Below are 19,412 nucleotides of genomic sequence, written 5' to 3'. Positions count from 1 at the left end.
AGCTTTTATTCAGTGGCCAGGACTTAGTTACATGGCCATACGCATTATCTGTATGAGGCTGGAGAATGTGTATTTCGGGCATCCTGTATCAGTTTTGTAAAGAGGGTTGTAAGCCTACTCAGTCATAGTCTTAGTCTGAGCAGGTCAATTCTGTTGCTTCGTTTTTCTAATGAACTTGTTTGTCGACTTTCACGAGGATTTAGCAGGCGAGATTAGCGCGAAGGGCCGCTGGCTCTCACTCCCTCGGAGACCTACCCCAAGGAAAACGGTCCCGAGTGACTTGGCCAGCCTTTCCCCCGGCAAATGTGGGCTCTGGCGTTTTTCACTTCGGGAAACCGAACCCGCGCACTTCGCGGCTTCCCCGTTTTCCCGCGCGTTGCCCCTGGCCCGGGGCGCGCCCGCTAGCCCGCCCCTCTTTGCGCCGCGCCCTCTCGGCCCGGGAGCCGCCCTCCCTGCGGGGGCGGCCAGGCGATAACACCGAGGGCGACGGCCGCAGTGCGCGTGCAGCCGTGCGCAATGGCAGTGTCCCACGAAGGGACCCTGACCCCGCCAGTTGAGACGCCGCCGCACCCGCCGGAAGCGCACACCTTGGAGCCCGGTTCGGTGAGCGCAAATCAAGGGGAGCGGGGGCTGAGCCAGGCGCAGAGCGGGCGCTGGGCCGGAGGGGCCCCGGGGACCTTCCGGGCGTCTGGGCGTAGGCCTTCAGCCAGCCTCGGCAAGCCTCCAGGTTGTTGAACTGCCCCTGGTGGAGTTTTGACAGTTGAGAGCCGAGAGGCTTGAGGGTGTTCGGGAGCCCCAAAGAGAACAGGATGGGAAACCGAGTCCTAGACAAGCGAAGTAAGCTGCTGATTCCTTCACCTAGTCAGGCAGGGCCAGGGCCAGTCTAGGGCTCTTGTCCACCGCACTCCAGGTCTTCCCCAGGCCGCCTGCACCCTGGGCAGGCAGGACGCTGAGTGGTGCGCAAGGAGGCTGCCTCCCTTCCCCAGCCTCCGGGCAGGTGCTGCGGGCAGCCACAGCGACCCTCTCAAACCTGGCTTCCTCCAGGCGCCGGGCTCTCTTTGAGGAGACTGCCTCTAGAGATGTCCTTCCTGGCAACCAGGCTCCCAAGTGAGGGTAGCGGGCAGGCGGGAACCTAGGGGCGCCCTCAGCCCCTCGCATTCCCCCTCCCCCCACCCCCTGGATGGGGCTGGGGCGCATGTCATTCAGGGTGGCTGTGTTGGAGAGGAGTTAGGACGTCTGAACTTCCCTGATGAGTGCAAAAATCCACTGCCCGCCCTGTGCTCAACGCGTTCATTCTGTCTGTGGCTTCAATTCCCTATGCTGACTCAGTGCTTCCTCTCCAGCACCTCGGAGCAAAAGATTGTGGCCTCCAAGAAAGCAAGCAAGATTAAGAGGCCCTCTAGGGACTCTCACTTCCCAGGGAAATTTAGAAACTCAGGGTGAGAGGAATAGCTAGAGGGGAAACATGGTCCATGAAATGCTAGCATTTAATTCTCATAACAACCCTATGAGGTGTATTATCCCCATTTTAAATGTGAGGAAATGAAGCTCGGCACACTGAGTACCTTGTCCTGGGTCACACAGCTAGAAATGGCAGACGGAATTTGCATTCAAATTTGTCGAATTTGTCTAACTCTGAAACTTGATCTCAGGTGACTGTGAAGGGCTTATGATTTAAGTAGGTAAAACTGCCTTCCTCAAGATTCCAAGATTGTATCATATACCTAGTTTCAGCTGGAATGTCTGTTTCAAGTGCCTTCTATGTATCAGAAACTTGATAGGTATGTTTAGTGGGAAACCAGAGTCCCATTATGGAGGGGGCAGGGTGGGGGGAGAGTTATCATGTTGGATTCTGCCTGTTGTTAAGCTTTCTGGAAGTTGAAATAGCGTTCACAAAAATATCAGAAAAGGAGACCACATCCTGCCTCATGTGTGGGTAGGAAGAGTGCAGAGGACTTGATAAACCCTTATCTGGGAAGACCTTCCTTTCATTTGGGGTGTCTGGCAAGATACAAAAATGGGTGAAGCCATGGTCCTCTCCACTCCCCCTCCCATCTCCGGGCAAAAGATGAAAAAGAAGGATTCCCAGCGTCTATGGAAGAAATAGCACTTTCCACAGTGTCTTCATGGCATTTATTCTTTTAACAAATATATATATTGTCTATATGCCCAGCATTGTTCTAGGTACTGGGGACATGGTGGTGAATCAAAGTTATATAGTTCATGCTCTCAGAGAGTTTATATGCTGGTGGGGAGAGGCAGGAAATGAATAAGAATATATCCTGTAGTTAGTACAATTGAGAGAGAGATTTGGGTGGTCAGGGAAGCCCTCTCTAAAGAGATGACATTTAGGCTTCAGCCTGAATGGCAAGGAGTCAGCTCTTGCAAAGACCGGGAGGAAGAGCCTTCCAGACAGAAGGGACAGGAAGTGCAAAGGCCCTGAGGCAGCAACAGAAAAGGTCATTTTGAGTAACAAGAAGGAGGAGGCTACCATGGTAGAGCTATCTGAAGTGAGGTGGGAAAGGGAGTGGGAGCTGATTGTGTGGGTGCCTGTAGGCAATATGGGAAGGACTTGGAGTTTTATTCAAACTGTAATGGCAAGCTGTTAGAGGGTTTTAAGCAGAGATGAGGCACAATCTGATTTATGTTATGAAAAGATCAGTTGGGCTGCTGGACGGAGAGTGGATAGTAGGGAACGAGAGTAGAAGCAGAGAAGCCACTCAGGAGGCTCTCACTGATAGATTAGACAGGGGAATTGGGAAAGAGTAATCAAGGATGACTCCTAGGTTTGTGGTCTGAGCTGCTGAGTGGACATTGGAGCTATTTAATGAAATGGGGACGACAGGGTTAAGAGGTTAAGACAATGGGATGGAAATCAGGAGCTGTGTTTTGACCATGCTAAGCTGAAATGCCTGCTTGGCAACCATGTGGGGCTGTGAGTAGACAGTTTAATTTGAGTCTGGAGTTCACTGGGTAACTTAGGGATATATATATATATATATATATGGATATACACACACACACATATATTTGGGGTCATAAGCATTACTTCATTTTAGTGGTGGGTTGGTAAACAGTCTCTCCAGAAAAACAAAACTCTGATTTTTGCTGTTTACTGATTTCTGTGGTGTAAATACTCTCACCATGGCCGATTTCAGGCTGCCAGTAACCACTGGCTTGCAAAAGTCCCGAATATTTAACCATCAGCTCCTGGAGCCATTGCCTCATTTGCTCATCAAAACATCTGGCACATATATACAATGGAATATTACTCAGCCATAAAAAGAAACAAAATTGAGTTATTTGTAGTGAGGTGGATGGACCTAGAGTCTGTCATACAGAGTGAAGTAAGTCAGAAAGAGAAAGACAAATACCGTATGCTAACACATATATATGGAATCTAAGAAAAAAAAATGTCATGGGGGCTTCCCTGGTGGCGCAGTGGTTGAGAGTCCGCCTGCCGATGCAGGGGACACGGGTTCGTGCCCCGGTCCGGGAGGATCCCACATGCCGCGGAGTGGCTGGGCCCGTGAGCCATGGCCGCTGAGCCTGCGCGTCCGGAGCCTGTGCTCCGCAACGGAAGAGGCCACAGCAGTGAGAGGCCCGCGTACCACAAAAAAACAAAACACACACACAAAAAAATGTCATGAAGAACCTAGGGGTAAGATGGGAATAAAGACACAGACCTACTACAGAATGGACTGGAGGATATGGGGAGGGGGAAGGGTAAGCTGTGACAAAGTGAGAGAGTGGCATGGACATATATACACTACCAAATGTAAAATTGATAGCTAGTGGGAAGCAGCCACATAGCACAGGGAGATCAGCTCGGTGCTTTGTGACTGCCTGGAGGGGTGGGATAGGGAGGGTGGGAGGGAGGGAGACGCAAGAGGGAAGAGATATGGGAACATATGTATATGTATAACTGATTCACTTTGTTATAAAGCAGAAACTAACACACCATTGTAAAGCAATTATACTCCAATAAAGATGAAAAAAAAAATCCCTTGAAGTTGGCAGGAATATCCATTTGACAGATGAGGCTTAGAGAGATAAAGTGATTTATTCAAAGTCCACACAGGAAGCTGGTGGCAAATTTAGGGGCCTCCTAACCCCCAGTTCACTCTGGCTTGCTGACTTGGAGAATAAAACAGACTGCAGTAGGAAGCACTGTGGGGAAATATAAGGAAGAACTTCTCCCTGGAAATGCTTAGAGGTCATGGTTTAGGATTTTTTTTTTTTCCTTTTTCTGTCTCACTTCCTTTTAAGATGATTTGGGACAAATTAGGACTGAGAGGTTGCTGGAAAAGCCTTCAAGACATAGGGACCTCAGGATGCTTTTGGAAGTCAGGGGGCTGGAGGGAGCTGTTGTGTGTCTGTGGGGGCTTAGCTCCTGTGTCTCCCCCAGGACAGCGGAGCTGGTCGCCTCTCATTCTGTACGAAGGTGTGCTACGGCATTGGAGGGGTCCCCAACCAGGTGGCCTCCAGCGCCATAGCCTTTTACCTGCAACTTTTCCTGCTCGATGTGGCCCAGGTGAGTGTGGGCAGCAGCCTCGGGGGCCCCCTGCTTCCATCTTCCTTGGTGTCTGGTCCTTTCACCCCACCTTTACTTCCACCCCCATCATCCTTGGTAGATGGTACTTCTGACCCAAGCCTGAGAAGAAACCAAATGCTATTGAGGGCAACCTCCTCAAGGATGTTTACTGCAGGCTGTTTGTAGTTGGAAAGTGGGAAACAACATGAATGCTCCCAAATATAGAAGTAGTTGGAAAATAAGTTGGGCTATATCCACATAATGGACTACTGTTTAATCACTCAAAAGAATGAGTTAGATCTATACCAGTTGACTCAGAAGGATTTCCATGATGCACTGTCAAGTGAGAAAAGTTAGTTTTAGAGAAAGGTATATAAAATGATCCTATTTTAGCAAAACAAAAGCATGCCCCATATATGTGGGTGCATGGGTATATGGATGTATATACATCTGTACATGATTAAAGGATGAGCATGGGGAAAGTAAATTCCGGAAGGATATCCGCCAGAGTGTTAATGTTGGCTATAGGAGGGAATGGTGGAGGATAGAGGGTAAACAAAAAAGAACTTTTTAATAAGGTATCCATGATTTATTTATCTGTGATTGTTTAAAATGACGCTGATACAGTCCCATTTGTGTAAAATTATAAATTGCAAATGCACATAAGGAAACGCAGGACAGGATGATCAAAATGTTGCTGGCAGTTGTCTCAGGATGGTGGGATTTCAGATGAGCTTTGCTCAGTATTTTTCTGTACTGTTTGAATGTGTTTATAATGAGTGTATCATTTATGTAATCAGAAAAATCAATAAAACGTTTTCATTGTGAAACACAAGGTCTGCCTTTGACTGTCAGCTTCAGTGCACCCTTCTTGCACTGAGCCCTTCAGGGGAAGATCTCTCAAGTCTTCTCTGAAAGTGACCGGGCATAAGTATAACAGGAACGTGCTAGGGAACAGCTATCACTCCCTCCCGCTTCTCTACTGGTGCACATACGCCCTCGGAGCTCTCTGGATTCCTGTCCTGGGGAAAAGACCAAAAAACCTTTGCACCGTGGCTCTGGCCCCTGCCAGTTTCCCAGATCTTCCTCCTGATGGGCGGGCAGGCCTAGACACCCTCTCTGACTCTGCCAGGCCTTGGCTATCCCCCCCCCTGTCCCTTACAGATCCCTGCTGCCCAGGTGTCACTTGTCCTGTTTGGAGGGAAGGTGTCTGGGGCAGCTGCCGACCCTTTGGCTGGGTTCTTCATCAACAGAAGCAGGAGGACAGGGTCTGGACGACTCATGCCCTGGTGAGCAGCCCCATGGTCCTCAGGATCCTGGCACCCACCCCTGGCTTGAGGTCACTGTGTTTGTCACATCTGCTTCTTAGTGGATGGTTAGAGGACAAGTCTGGACAGTAGGTGACAGGAATGGATTGGGTCTGACTGAGTCATGCAGGTGTTCATAGACCTCTCCCTCACCTGGTGGCACAGAGCTGGACAAACCCTCCAAGAGTCGCTGCCCCGGCCCTGGGGGTCTAGGAATGCGGCCAGGCTGAGCTGGGTGTATTGGAAGGTCTCACAGAGATGTGACTTGCCTGTGCCCCCTGGAACAGGGAATGGCACAACCCAGCCACTAAGTGCCCCAGCCTCTACTCCTGGCTACCTCCTCGCCCTCGGCCACCTCGCGCCCTCCATGGCTCCCACCCTGAAAGCCCCAGCCCAGGGCTTCTCCAGGGGCCGAGAGCTTGAACCCAGAGGGGTGAGGTTGCTCCAGGCCCAGCCTTTGCGTCCCCTGTCCTGGTGCCACGGGGCGCTCCACCTGGGCTGTGCTTCCACAGGGTGCTGGGCTGCACGCCGTTCATTGCCTTGGCCTCCTTCTTCCTGTGGTTCCTGCCCCCCTTCACCAGCCTGCGCGGCCTCTGGTACACAGCCCTCTACTCCCTGTTCCAGGCCCTGGCAACGGTAAGCAGGTGGCCCCCTTCCTCGGCCTGGACTCCTGGAACCCCAGTGCTGGCTGGAGGCCCCTCTGAAGTGTGTGTGTGCTGGGGGTAGGGGTCCAGGTCCCTGCTGCCCACCTGCTTACCAGGTGGCCGCCGACCATTAGCTTTTCTCGTGGGCTCTAGGCTGGGTGCCCCTCCTGTCCCTCAGCTCCTAACTCCGGGTTGAGGGAATCAGTGGGGATGTGCCAGCCTGGCGCAGGCCTGCCCTCGGGAAGCTGCTGGCCTGGGTTGGCAGTCTGGTGGCAGGCGCCATCCTAATCTCTGCCCGGTGCCCCAGTTCTTCCAGGTGCCCTACACGGCACTGACCATGCTCTTGACCCCCAGCCCCAGGGAGCGGGACTCGGCCACTGTGTACCGTGAGTGCAGGCAGGCGTGGGGTGCGTGGGGTGGGATGGCTCTGCCCCTGGCCCCATGAGCTGTCACCTTGCTCCACGCTGTGTCCCAGGGATGACCTTGGAGATGGCAGGGACGCTGATGGGAGCCACTGTCCATGGACTCATCGTGTCTGGTGCCCACGGGTCCCACAGGTGCAAGGAGACTGCGCTCCCGGGACAAGTGGCTGTTTCCCCCAATGCGGTGAGTGCCCAGGCTACCCAGACCCACTGGGACCCCCGCTTCGGGGTCACTTCTTTCTTCCAGGGCTGTTTCTCCCCCAGGTCTCTTCATGGTTGTTTGGGGGCTCATCTCTGCACACCATGCCCTCTCATTCCTTCCCTGCTCCTGTAGCTGAGCCCATGCCCTCCGTCCTCCCTGCTAAATCTGCTTCTGCTGGGTGCCTTCTAAACATGGAGTCAAACAACAGATCAGCAGGCCATCTGGAGGGAGGAGGCAGACCCCAGAGAAGGGACAGGGGTGGGGAAGGGCCACAGGCAGGGACAGGGCAGAGAGAACGGTTTGGTGTCCTGGCAGAGCTCTGGGCAAAACCTGACCTATGACCAGTCCTACCCATCCCTGAACGGGTGACTGCCAACGCCAACCCCACCTCCAGTGTGAAAGGGTTAGTACTCCTTCCTGTCTCCTCAAAGCAGGTCCCTTTTCAGCAATTAGGGGACGTGCATCTATTTATCCATCAAGTTCATCTTCTATCCGCCCCCCCCACCGCCCTTTCTCCTTAAGCAAATGACATCACTCACCTCCACCAACATTTGGGAATTAATGGTATGAGAATACTACTACCAACACCCATGGTTCACCACCCGTAAGAAAACATTACAATGAAGTCCTTGTGTACCCATCCATCCCCAGACCCATCTGTAGCCCAGCTACAGAATTTGCCTGAGTACAGAGCAAAGTGAAGCTGTAGAGCCCCAGAGAGGGCGGGGAAGTCAGTTTCCCCTTCCCATGGTCTACTGCCCCAATCTAGGGATTGCCTGAATCAGGGTCGGGGAGAGACTCTGCCCAGTTGCCCTCAAACCCCATCATGGTGCTACGAGCCTGGGATCAGAGGGATTGTGACCTGCAGATTCACCCTCCCCGCTTCCACGCCTAGGCCCCACTGAGGCCTCTACAAGTGCCCTCCCCAAAGCTACTGGGTCACTGTCTGGGTGAGGGTGGAACAGAGGGTGGCAGTGGCCTTGGGTTGGAGAGCAGGAGGCTGGGCGGGGCCTGGGATGCCAAGAAGTAGGGAGCAGGAGACTGAGAACCATCCCCACCCCGGAAGGCGAAGCCTCGTGTGAGCCAAGGCGAGTAGCATTCAGGTGCCTCTTGGTAGTTCCAGCTCTGTTGTTCCACTGACTTCACTTACAAAACACAAATTCATAGATAAAATCATCACGAATTTCAAGACAGCAGAGCATTAACTCCCAAGTGCAGTGCCTTCTGAATGTGGGACCCTGTGCAACGGTGCTGGATCCACACTGGTGAAGCCCTGCCCATCTCCCTCTTTCTTCCCCCACCAAAGGCAACCCCTATCCTGAATTGGGTGACTGGTACTCCCATGCATGCCTTAAATGTATTTTATTACATAAGTGTCTTCCTCTGAATGCTAGGTAGCACCGTTCTGGTTTTGACGTTTATCTGCGTCATCATGCGTCACACTGTCTACTCATGGATCTGTCTCCCCACCCACTCCAAGCCCCTTATTGTGGATGCACAGGATCACTTATTCATCACCGTAACCGCAGGGTCTAGCATGCAGAAATCAGCCCCAATGAACGTTTGCTTAAAAAGAGAGAGAGAGAGAGAGGCGAAGGGGGCTTAGACCCATGGTGGCATGGATGCTTGCAGGAGGCAGAGGGTCAGCAGAAGGACCACTCTGGGCCCTTAGATCTCCCTCTCCTGCTGCGCTGGTTGGGAGGAGGGGCACCCAGCATCCTTGGGCTTGGGCTGAGGGTCCCTGTGCTCCCATTGGGAGGTACTCCTGCCCGGCCCCTGGGTATCCCCACCTCCGTGGGTTGGAGACATCACCCTCAATGAAGTTCTGTCCTGTCCCACAGACTCGTCTCTACTCCATTGCAGCCACTGTGGTTGCTGTGACTTACCCCGTGTGCAGTAGTTTGCTCTGCCTGGGGGTGAAGGAGCGACCAGGTAGGTGCGGGGTGCAGGCAGAGTGTGGGAAGCAGAAGCTGCGGCCGGGCTCCTCTTGGGCGTGGGTTTTGGTTTTGAACTCCACCAAGCCAAGATGTCCCCTTCCTGTGTTGCAGATGCTTCTGCCCGAGCCTCCGGCCAGGGCCTGAGCTTCCTGGCTGGGCTGCGGCTCACAGTGCGGCACCCGCCCTACCTGAAGCTGGTCATCTCCTTTCTGTTCATCTCAGCAGCCGTTCAGGTACCTCTGGCCAGGCTGATCCCCACTGGCTTGGCTCTGGCCATACTGACCCTGCGTAGGTTCAGGTGTCTCTCGTCCCCACCGCACCAGAGAGAAACCAGTGGCTGGCAAGTGCTGGGCAAGGCTGGTGCTGGGAGGAGAGGAACCTACCTAGAGCCTGTGGGGCTGGGGAGGGTCAGGGCCCAGACACCAGGAAGCTGACGCTGTCTGGGGTGGTTCTCAGCCCTGCTGGGGGGCGGGACAAGGAATGGCGTTTATACCCGTGTCAGCGATAAGCATCCTTCGTTGGGGAGGGGACTGCGTGATGGCGGTAGGAACTGGACGCTTGAGATCCCAAAGGGGAGGCCAGACTTGAGACCTTGGCCTTGCCCTTGACTTCCACGTTTCTGCCATTTCCCATACACGCCCACTTCCTGTCGACCTCTTCAGGTGGAGCAGAGCTACCTGGTCCTGTTCTGTGCACACGCCTCCCGGCTACATGACCATGTGCAGAGCCTGGTGCTAACCATCCTGGTGAGGGGACCTGGGGCGGTAGAGGCAAGGGCGCTCAGGGGCCTGAGTTGGGGATGTGTGACCCTTGACGTGACACATGTGCCCGGACTTCCGATGGTCAGGGTTCTGGACTCTGCTGTGGTCTTGGTCACCTGCATTTCAGCAGAGGGTAGAATTGGGGCCAGGGTCATAAAGTTCACAGCCACTGTTTCCAAACAGGTGGCAAGGTCAACATCGAGCATCCCTCCTAAAAGGCAGGGCTTTGAGGGCCTGGCAGAGGCGCAGGCGGCGTGTCCTGGGCTGTGATGATTCTGTCCGCTCACAGGTCTCGGCAGTGCTGAGCACCCCGATGTGGGAGTGGGTTCTGCAGCGATTTGGGAAGAGGATGTCGGCCTTCGGGATCTTTGTGAGTGAGGCAGGAAGCAAGGCCTGGAGGGATTTGGTGGGGGGGGAGGCGGTGACCTTGGAGCCTAAGCCTCCTGGGGGCCGGCAGGGCCGCGTCTATATTCACCGCGTGCTCAGTGCCTAGCAGGGGACCAGGCGCAGGGGGTCATCAGTAGAGCGGTGAGTGTGTGAATCAAAGAGCAGTTGAGCTGGGGGGTGCAGGTGGAGGGAGCAGCTAGTGTGTCTGTCTCCCTAGGGGATGGTGCCATTTGCAATCCTGCTGGCTGCTATGCCCACAGCACCCGTGGCATACGTCGTGGCCTTTGTATCTGGCGTGAGCATTGCCGTGTCCTTGCTGCTACCCTGGTAGGCTGGGTGAAGGGAAATGGGAGTGGGAGCCTCACGTCCTTCCTACTGGGTATCCCTCCTTCACACCAACCTGCTACCCCAGGCCTTGTGCACGGGCTGCGCTGGGGAGGCGCTCTCCCCCTTGCAGGAGATGGAGGCTGCCAGCACCATCTGTGGAGCCCTCCTGAAAGAGCACCAGGCGGCAGGAACGGTGGACAGCTGTGTGTTGGGGAAATATTGCCTGACTCTGTGGGTCGGTCCTGGGCAGCGGGGACCCAGGGGTGAATCTGACTCACTCTCTGTCCCCAGAGAGCTCCCAGGCTGGTGGCTGTCGAGGGGATAAAAGGGATAATTCTGCAGCCCCCTCCCCCAGGTCCATGCTTCCAGATGTGGTGGATGAATTCCAGCTGCAGCACCAGCACGGCCCAGGGCTGGAGACCATCTTCTACTCATCCTATGTCTTCTTCACCAAGCTTTCAGGTGCAGGCGCCCTGGGCATCTCCACTCTCAGCCTGGAGTGAGTCACAGAGCTGGGCTGTACCAGAGGCACAAAAGACTAGCGGCGTGGGAAGCAGAGGGCAGAGTCCCCCACCTTAGCCAGCCAGGGGTCACCCGTAGGTCCGGAGGGTGTGTGGGAACCTCCACCCTACTTTCTCTGTGCACATGACTGGGAGGGGCCCTTCTTGGTGGCTGTACCCCTTCTGAAGCCTCTGCTTCCCACATCCTCAGCTTTCTCTGAACTCCTCCCTGGTCTGTTCGTTCCCTCACACTCCGTCCCCCATAGTTAGGCTGATGTGTCCAGGAAACTATCCAAGTTTCAGTATAGCGTGGTGGTTGGGCATTTGGGACCCCTCCGTCAGGAAGCCAGGCTCTGAGCTGGATGCATGGGCTGGTGTTTCCCCAGCTTTGCGGGGTATGAGTCAGGAGCCTGCAAGCAGGCGGAACAGGTGGTGGTGACCCTCAAGGTCCTCATCGGAGCCATGCCCACCTGCATGATCCTCATCGGTCTGTGCATCCTCATGGTCGGCCCCACTCCAAAGGTGCCAAGTCGGAACAGCTCCCGCTCCCTTGGGAGGTAGGCACCTCTCGCACACGGGTATACACAGGAGGGCCGCCAACACCCGGGAGGCATGCAGATGTGCACGGCTCTCATTTGGTCACCTCCACCTGATGTCCCACAAGCATGGCAGTCAGTCTTAGTGGGCCCCAAACCGAATCTATCTTCTTCCCCAATCGCTGCTCCTGCTGTGCTCCGGTCCCGGTGGATGGCACCACCCTCTAGCCTGGGAGCCGAAACCTGGGAGCCATCTTCCACTCTCCCCCCCGCAGGCTGCACCGAGCAGCTCTCTCTGACCTTGTTCTTCCCCCTGCGAACCGCCGATCCCACTGCCCAAGGGTGATCTGCTCACTGTCTGGCTTTCGCAGTAGACTGTGGGGACCTTGAAAGCTGGGTCTGTTTTCTTCATTTTTGCGTCCCAAGAGCTCAGCCCAGAGCCTGAGGCCAAGCGGCGCTGCAGTATCAACACGTCTGGTCCAGCAGACGTTCACGAGCCTTGTCCACGTTTTTGCCGACGCTCACGCGTTTACAAACACGAGTCCATGTAGATACAGAGGACCACGCACGATAGGCAGGAAGTGGCTTTGTCATGGGTCTCTCACTGTTTGCTGTGGACGGCCTGGGACTCCAGCCCATCTTACTGAGATCATGCGCTACACTCGGGGAATAACAGGTGGATGGGGAACTGCTTGGTGGGACTCGGAAGAACAGAGTTTTAGCTTCATTCACAGGGTTGAGAAGGGGAGGAGCTGCTAGAGAGACAAGGAGCAGCCACTGACACTTCCACGGGGCCCCACCCACCTCATCCTTCCCTTTGGCTTCTTCCCTTTCCAACAGGAGGACCAGCTACAGCCTCGCTTGAATTTGAGACTCCTGTGAGCTGGAACGGCCGGAGCAGCGTCTTCTGGGCTCCAAGTCCCCCTTCTCAGCCCTTCAGCACCCCTGCTTCACAGTTTACACATGACCCATCTTTTCCCCTGGGATATGGCATCTTCGGTGACTCTCCTGAAGGGAGTGGCCTGGGCTCCAGGACCCCCGCCTGTCATGTCTTGCCTGTTGACTGCAGGACATCTCAGATAGGCCTGTGCCCCTGACTACCCAGCTCCAGGCAACCTGTGACCTGGAAAGCATACCAGTAGCAACTATTCCTGGAAAAAGGAAGCCCCTACCAGCTTGGTCTGCAGACTTCCTGTGGGAGCACCAGGCCCACCAACCTGCTTGGATGGCAAAGCTACCTGACAGGACAGACACACAGAACTCGTTTCCCCTGATGTTCCACTGGATGTCTGAGAGAGGCTGACAGCACGTGAGTGGGCAGAGTGGGGACAGATGGACATGCTGGGATGTCCAATTAGGAGAGAGACAGATGCAGCGAGGCCAACAGACCCCAGAGGGAGCGAATGGGGCCAGTGGTGGGGATAGACTGAGCAAGACATGAGGTGTTTCCTTCCCTTTGTACAGCTAAGTTGATGACACTGTTTCTAGAAGTGGACATTGACTGACGTTGAGCCACCGAAGACCCATCATTTTTATGAACAAAAGTTATTTTTGCGGAAATATTTTTCTGAAAGTTTATCTTTTTTTTTTCTGGCTGTGCCTCACCACATGCGGGATCTTAGATTCCCCAACCAGGGATGGAACCCATGCCCCCTGCAGTGGAAGTGCGGAGTCTTAACCACTGGGCGGCCAGGGAAGTCCCCTGAAAGTTTATCTTATAAAAGCACAGGAACCACCGTTTTCTAGAGGACATGTCTTCGGGAAGGAAAGATCCACTGAGATTTATTTTTTCAGAAACAAATTAAAGGGTTTATCTTCTATTGAGTCTGTAAAATTTGCCTGTGGCCAGCCTTCTCACCCCACCTCCTGGGAAAGCCCTGTCCCGAGGAGGGAAGGGGAGGGTGCCTGATGTCACTGAAACTGGCTATGGCCCATCAGCCATATGTCCCAGAGTCTGCATTTCCTCAGACCAGAGATGCCGTGTGGGAGGTAGGTTCCTTCCTTCCTTTGGAAGAGAAGAAAAGTTGAGACTCGATAGTGGCCAGGTGGCTCTTGTGGGTTTGGGGCCTGGGGAAGAGTTGAGGAACCTGTGGGGACCCTGGTGCCCCAGCAACTCCTCCTAGAGAAGCCCAGATACCTCAAGGGAGACCAGGAGGTGCAGACCTGCCCCCCACATTTCTCCCAGCCCCTGGCTCAGTCCCCTCCTGAGCCCACTGCCCAGGGCTAGGCCCCCTTCCACTTCCTCTTTAGACCTCTGGCTGCCTCTTAGGTGTGAGATTAGGTGCGAGGTCTAAGACGGCCAGAGCTCAGACACGCTCAGGCAGGATGTGCCCTCAGAGCTTAAAGTGTTCAGCTTCCTCTACAAATGCTATAGCACAAGAAGGAACCTGACCTCAGAGAGAGAGTACAGAGTGTGACCCAGTCTGTCTGATACCTGAACTTTCTGGCCCCGTGACACTGACATGGGCATCTGATCCTTGAGGTCACAGGGCCCTAGAGAAAGAGCTGGGCTCGGTCTCTCTTCCTTGTCCACCTGACTGGTTCAGGAAGGGGCTGACAGGAAGCTCTGCTCACCCCCCGCCGTGCACAGGCGCACACACCACACACATACCTCACACACTGCACACTCACACATACGCACACATACAGAACAGTTTCTTAACACTGGAAGATCACTTGCCCTGTGGAGACAGTACCTGTTATGACCGAAGGCCAGGTAGTTTCTACCATGTTATGTTATGCTGTGCTTTGGAAACCTGGGCAACGCAGGTGGGATCAGAGCTTGTGCCACATTTTATGTTACCTATACTATTTCCCGGGAGTGCAGTCTCAAGGATCAGAGCTTCACTGTACAAAGACAGCTGCAGGGGGCCACCTCTGGGGGTTAGGGGTTAGATCTCAGAGACAGGAGGTAATCATGGGCTGGCCAAAAGGTATTCCATTTCTTCTTCATAGCAGCCCTATGAAGCAGGTACTATGATTCTCATTTTCAGATGAGGAAACAGGCTTAGAGATTAAGCAACTTGCCTACGATCAGTTGGTGGTAGAAACGGTCTTGTACCCAAGTTGGCCCGATTCCAAAGCTTGTGGAGCTATCCAGGGCTTAAAATAGTTTTTGGAGGTATGGCTGACCCAGGACTTCGGTATCACAGGACCACTCCTCCTCTGAAACCAAACGCCAGCATCCCTGCCTCTGACTCTATGCTTCGATTCCACTGTAATTCCATTAATCCTACTCTTCGACCTTCGGCTCACATTTGCCCACTGAGCTCACCCCATATCCACGTCCCTCTCCTGACACCCACCCTCCTCAGAGCCCATCCTCCTGTTTCAGAGGAAGAAGATCTCTCCTTACCACCACGGCCAGCCCTGGGCCTATTGCTGGCAAAGGCAGACATCTCCCCTTGCCCCTTCCCTCTCCACGACCTTTTCCATCTCCACTTAAATCCAGGAGAGCATGCCATCCACTTGCTCAAGACCCTCTCAGCCCCACCCCTGCATCCCATCAACAGTCCCTCAAGGTCTCACAAGATCAGGTCCCTCCTGAAGTATCACTTCCTCAGGGAGGCCTTTCCTGCTTCCCCACAATCGCCTGCTCCACCCCGTCTCTACGCTCCACCCACTTTGCTTGTGCTCAGTAGAACCCACCTCCACATACAACTATATAGTTCTCAACGGCTTTCTTGTTTATTGCTTGACACCCCTGTTAAAACAGAAATGTCATGAGGGCAGGGACTTTGACCGCTACCTCCTCAGTGCCCAGAAGTGAACGTTCAACAGGAATAAATGTTTGCTAACTGAACAAGTGAATGTCCATGGTGCCCTCATCCTCAAACAAACAAAAACAGCCTTTCCTGTTCCCTTCACTTTCTCCTCCTCTTCAAATAATCGGTTTACTCTCCTCCCGCCACCCCGCTCCACAGCATTGTCTCCTGTCTCCTGACCCTCACCTGCCATTCCCTCCTTTTTTTGCGTGTGATTTTTTAAAATAAATTTTTTTAAAAATCTTTATTTTTGGCTGTGTTGGGTCTTCGTTGCTGCGAAGCTTTCTCTGGTTGCGGTGCGCGGGCTTCTCATTGCGGTGGCTTCTCTTGTTGTGGAGCACGGGCTCTAGGCATGCAGGCTCAGTAGTTGGGCTCATGGGCTCTAGAGCGCAGGCTCAGTAGTTGTGGCGCACGGGCTTAGTTGCTCTGCGGCATGTGGGATCTTCCTGGACCAGGGCTTGAACCCGTGTCCCCTGCAATGGCAGGCGGATTCTTTTTTTTTTTTTTTTTTGTGGTACGTGGGCCTCTCACTGTTGTGGCCTCTCCCGTTGCGGAGCACAGGCTCCGGACGCGCAGGCTCAGCGGCCATGGCTCACGGGCCTCAGGTGGGATCTTTAGTTGAGGCATGTGAACTCTTAGTTGCAGCATGAGGGATCTAGTTCCCTGACCGGGGATCGAACCCAGGCCCCCTGCGTTGGGAGCACGGAGTCTTAACCACTGGACCACCAGGGAAGTCCCTCCATTTATTTCATGAAAGAAATGTGTACACTGTTACCTACATGTTGGGACAGGTCTGATGATTAGGTGGGGTAACACTGACCAAGGAAACCTCAATCACAGGTAGCCATAATGCTGTCCGTGCTTCTTCAAAACCCTGTCCTCCTTGGCTCCCTTACCTCCCTCCCGGTTCTCCTCCACCATCTCTGACCATGCATTTTCTGACTTTTCCGTTGCTTCTTCCTTTGATGCTCTGTGGTCATCTTGGGCTTCCCAGGGCCAGTGATTTCATTCACTACCACCACCTCTACCCCACTCTATTTCCAACCCTGAGCTCTCTGCTGACCTTCAGGTCCCCAGAATCAAAGATCAGATGCCCATCTCAGTGTCTTCCAGGCAGTTAAAACATCACATGTCCAAAATGGACTCCTCACCTTCTCCCCACCTACGTTCTGTCTCCTGCATTTTCGGTGAATTTACGTCAGCATCCATCCAGTCACCAAAACCCAAAACTTGGTCTCTTCTTAGTTTCCTTTCTCTCCCATTCACTCCACCACCCCATTCCCCATATACAACGAGTACGGATTAAAGCAAGGGAAAGTGTTGCAATTTGTGGGTTCTACCATTATCAAATGGTAGAAGTTATTTGAAATTTAACAGAAAGCTGTAACACCAGATATGGATGGGTGTGGCTCATAACACACACAGCAAACTGATGTAGCTGATCGTTAGGTGTTTGAGATGTGTATATATGTGTATCTATATATATGTTTGTGTATCCCTATGGGACTCAGTTCAGCTGGGTACAGTTTTCTGTGTTCACCTAGTGTTTCTTAAGGACAAAACTGGTACACAAGCAACAGGAAATTCAAGTTATGCTCTAATAGTTCCCTAATATAACAATTGTGTTGGAACAAATTTGTTTTCAAAACAAACATTGTAACAGAATTGAGTGTATATGTGTCTGGGTGTAAATATACAGAAATCCTAAATGGTCCCATAAATATTAAAGGAATAAAATAAGTATTTTAAAACATTCCCACAAAGAAAAGACCAGATCCAAAGTCTATCAAACATTCAATCAAGGATCATTCCTATCTTATGAAAACTTTTCCAGGGAACAGAAAAAGGCATACTCAGCAACTCATTATACCAGGCCAGAATAAGCTCGAAACCAAAACTAGACAAGCAAAAGCGAACAGAAAGGAAATCTGCAGGTTAATCTTACTTATGAACATAGAAGCAAGAATCCAAAACAAAATATTAGCAAACTGGGTCTGGCAATGTCTAAAAAATAAATACATCATGAACACACTGGGTGTATTCCAACAATGCAAAGTTTGTTTAATGTTAGAAAAATCCATCAACTGATATTCACCACATTAACAGATTAAGGGAGGTAAAAATTACAGTCTCAATAGATACAGAAAGAACCATTTGATAAAAATCTAACACCCATTTATGATAAAAGTACTTAAAAACCAAGAAGAAAAGGAAATTTTTAAACATAAGAACGTGTACGGCTTCCCTGGTGGCGCAGTGGTTGAGAGTCCGCCTGCCGATGCAGGGGACACGGGTTCATGCCCCGGTCTGGGAAGATCCCACATGCCGCGGAGTGGCTGGGCCTGTGAGCCATGGCCGCTGAGCCTGCGCGTCTGGAGCCTGTGCTCCACAACAGGAGAGGCCACAACAGTGAGAGGCCCATGTACCGCAAAAAAAAAAAAAAAAAAAAAAAAGGGTATCTACCAAAAACCTAGGGCTAACATCACTTTTAAGGATGAAACAGTTCCTTTAAAATCAGGAATAAGGAAAGGATGCCCACTATCCACAAAATTTTCATTATTTGTGAATGATATGATTGCCTACATAGAAAACCCAAAGAATCTACAGATAAATTATTAGAATTAATAAGACAGTATAGCAAGGTAGTTGGATATAAAATTAACAAAAAAGAATTGCACTTTATATGCAACACTTATATAATTTTTTAAAAATACCATTCACAGGGCTTCCCTGGTGGCGCAGTGGTTGAGAGGCCGCCTGCCGATGCAGAGGACGCGGGTTCGTGCCCCGGTCCGGGAAGATCCCACATGCCGCGGAGCGGCTGGGCCCGTGAGCCATGGCCGCTGAGCCTGCGCGTCCGGAGCCTGTGCTCCATGACGGGAGAGGCCACAACAGTGAGAGGCCCGCGTACCGCAAAAAAAAAAAAAAAAAAAAAAAAAAAAAAAATCATTCACAGTAGCAACAAAAAATATCAAGTACCTAAGAATAAATGAATAAAATGTGGAAAAACTTCTGCTTCTGGCCATGATGGAGGGGTAGAGACCAGATCTCACATCTTGGCTGGTTTGTTAAAAAACAAACAAACAACAAAAAGAACTGGACAGAATATATGAAACAACAGTTTTCAAGGCAGTGGCATCAGGCAACAAAGGAGGAATCTCTAAGAGAAGGGAAACAAATGAAGTGAAATTTACAACTGCCCCAGTTTACTGCCTTGAGAATTTCCAGATGACAGTGAAGAGAACCAATTTAGAGCCCAGAGGGCTCCCTGAGTTGAGAAGACCCGCTAGAAGAGACCAAAGTGGCTAGAGTTTGCAGGACAGAATAGTGGAGGAGTGAGCTACTCCTCAAGAGAAAACTCGGGAGATCTACAGAAGGTCCTACTCAAGTACCCAACAGAATGTTGATTAAAGAAATAAATGTGAAAGACAAAACTTTCATAAAAGGAAAGATAAATGTGACTTCATTACATTGTAAATCGTTTACTTCAATAAAAAAAAGTGACTTCATTAAAATTAATTATGTTTGTTCAATAAAACACACCATCAAGGAAGAGAAAAGACAAGTCACAAACTGGGTGAAGATATTAGCCACATACTAAACAACATCTAGAATATATAAAGAATCCCTACAACTTGGTAACATAATATTGTAAATCAACCATACTTCAATTTAAAAAAAGAAGAGAATCCTTACAACTTGACAAGAAAAAGACAACCCAATAGAAATTTGGGCAAAAGACAAGAACAGGCATTTTGCAAAAGAGAAAACTGGAATGGCCAATAAACACATGAAAGATGCTCAATTTCACTGTTGGTCCAGAAGTAAAAATCAGGTTAAAGGAGAAACCATTTATAACTATTGGAGGGTCATAAATTAAGAACCCTTGAGCCTTAGAGCAATAGGAGCTGTTGGGAATGAAGACTGATGTAATCACCTTGGAAAATAACTTGAATTTACATACACCCTGTGCTCCAGCAATTCCACCTCTAGATAAAAGGCCCTAGAGGGACTTTTCAAACACCTGCATCAGGAGACATTTAATAAGAATATTCAAAGCAATATTGTTTATAATCACAAAAATAGAACCA

The 19,412-nt window shown here is 51.7% G+C and overlaps 1 protein-coding gene across 4 annotated transcripts; it reads left to right on the top strand.

Moving 5' to 3' along the window:
* Positions 1-465: 465 nt before the first annotated feature.
* Positions 466-14,139, top strand: MFSD2B (MFSD2 lysolipid transporter B, sphingolipid). 4 transcript variants are annotated; one of them, XM_060027034.1, is made up of 14 exons: positions 466-603; positions 4,409-4,534; positions 5,699-5,823; positions 6,354-6,437; positions 6,840-6,871; positions 6,961-7,091; positions 8,951-9,041; positions 9,158-9,279; positions 9,709-9,792; positions 10,097-10,177; positions 10,412-10,521; positions 10,877-11,020; positions 11,408-11,578; positions 12,398-14,139. In XM_060027034.1, exons 1-14 carry the CDS (start codon positions 517-519, stop codon positions 12,420-12,422), a joined length of 1,413 nt encoding a protein of 470 aa, XP_059883017.1. In that variant the 5' UTR covers positions 466-516; the 3' UTR covers positions 12,423-14,139. The 4 variants fall into 4 exon arrangements, with proteins under 4 accessions (XP_059883017.1, XP_059883016.1, XP_059883014.1 ...); XM_060027033.1 differs by having other exon boundaries at positions 6,354-6,477; positions 6,793-6,871; XM_060027031.1 differs by lacking the exon at positions 466-603 and having other exon boundaries at positions 3,903-4,534; positions 6,354-6,477; positions 6,793-6,871; positions 7,043-7,091.
* Positions 14,140-19,412: the final 5,273 nt, after the last annotated feature.

The sequence above is a fragment of the Delphinus delphis genome, chromosome 12 (assembly GCF_949987515.2).
Source record: "Delphinus delphis chromosome 12, mDelDel1.2, whole genome shotgun sequence".
In the NCBI taxonomy this organism is placed as follows: Eukaryota; Metazoa; Chordata; class Mammalia; order Artiodactyla; family Delphinidae; genus Delphinus; species Delphinus delphis.
The sequence above is the reverse complement of the archived record's forward strand: the minus strand, read 5'-3'. Positions and strand labels throughout refer to the sequence as shown.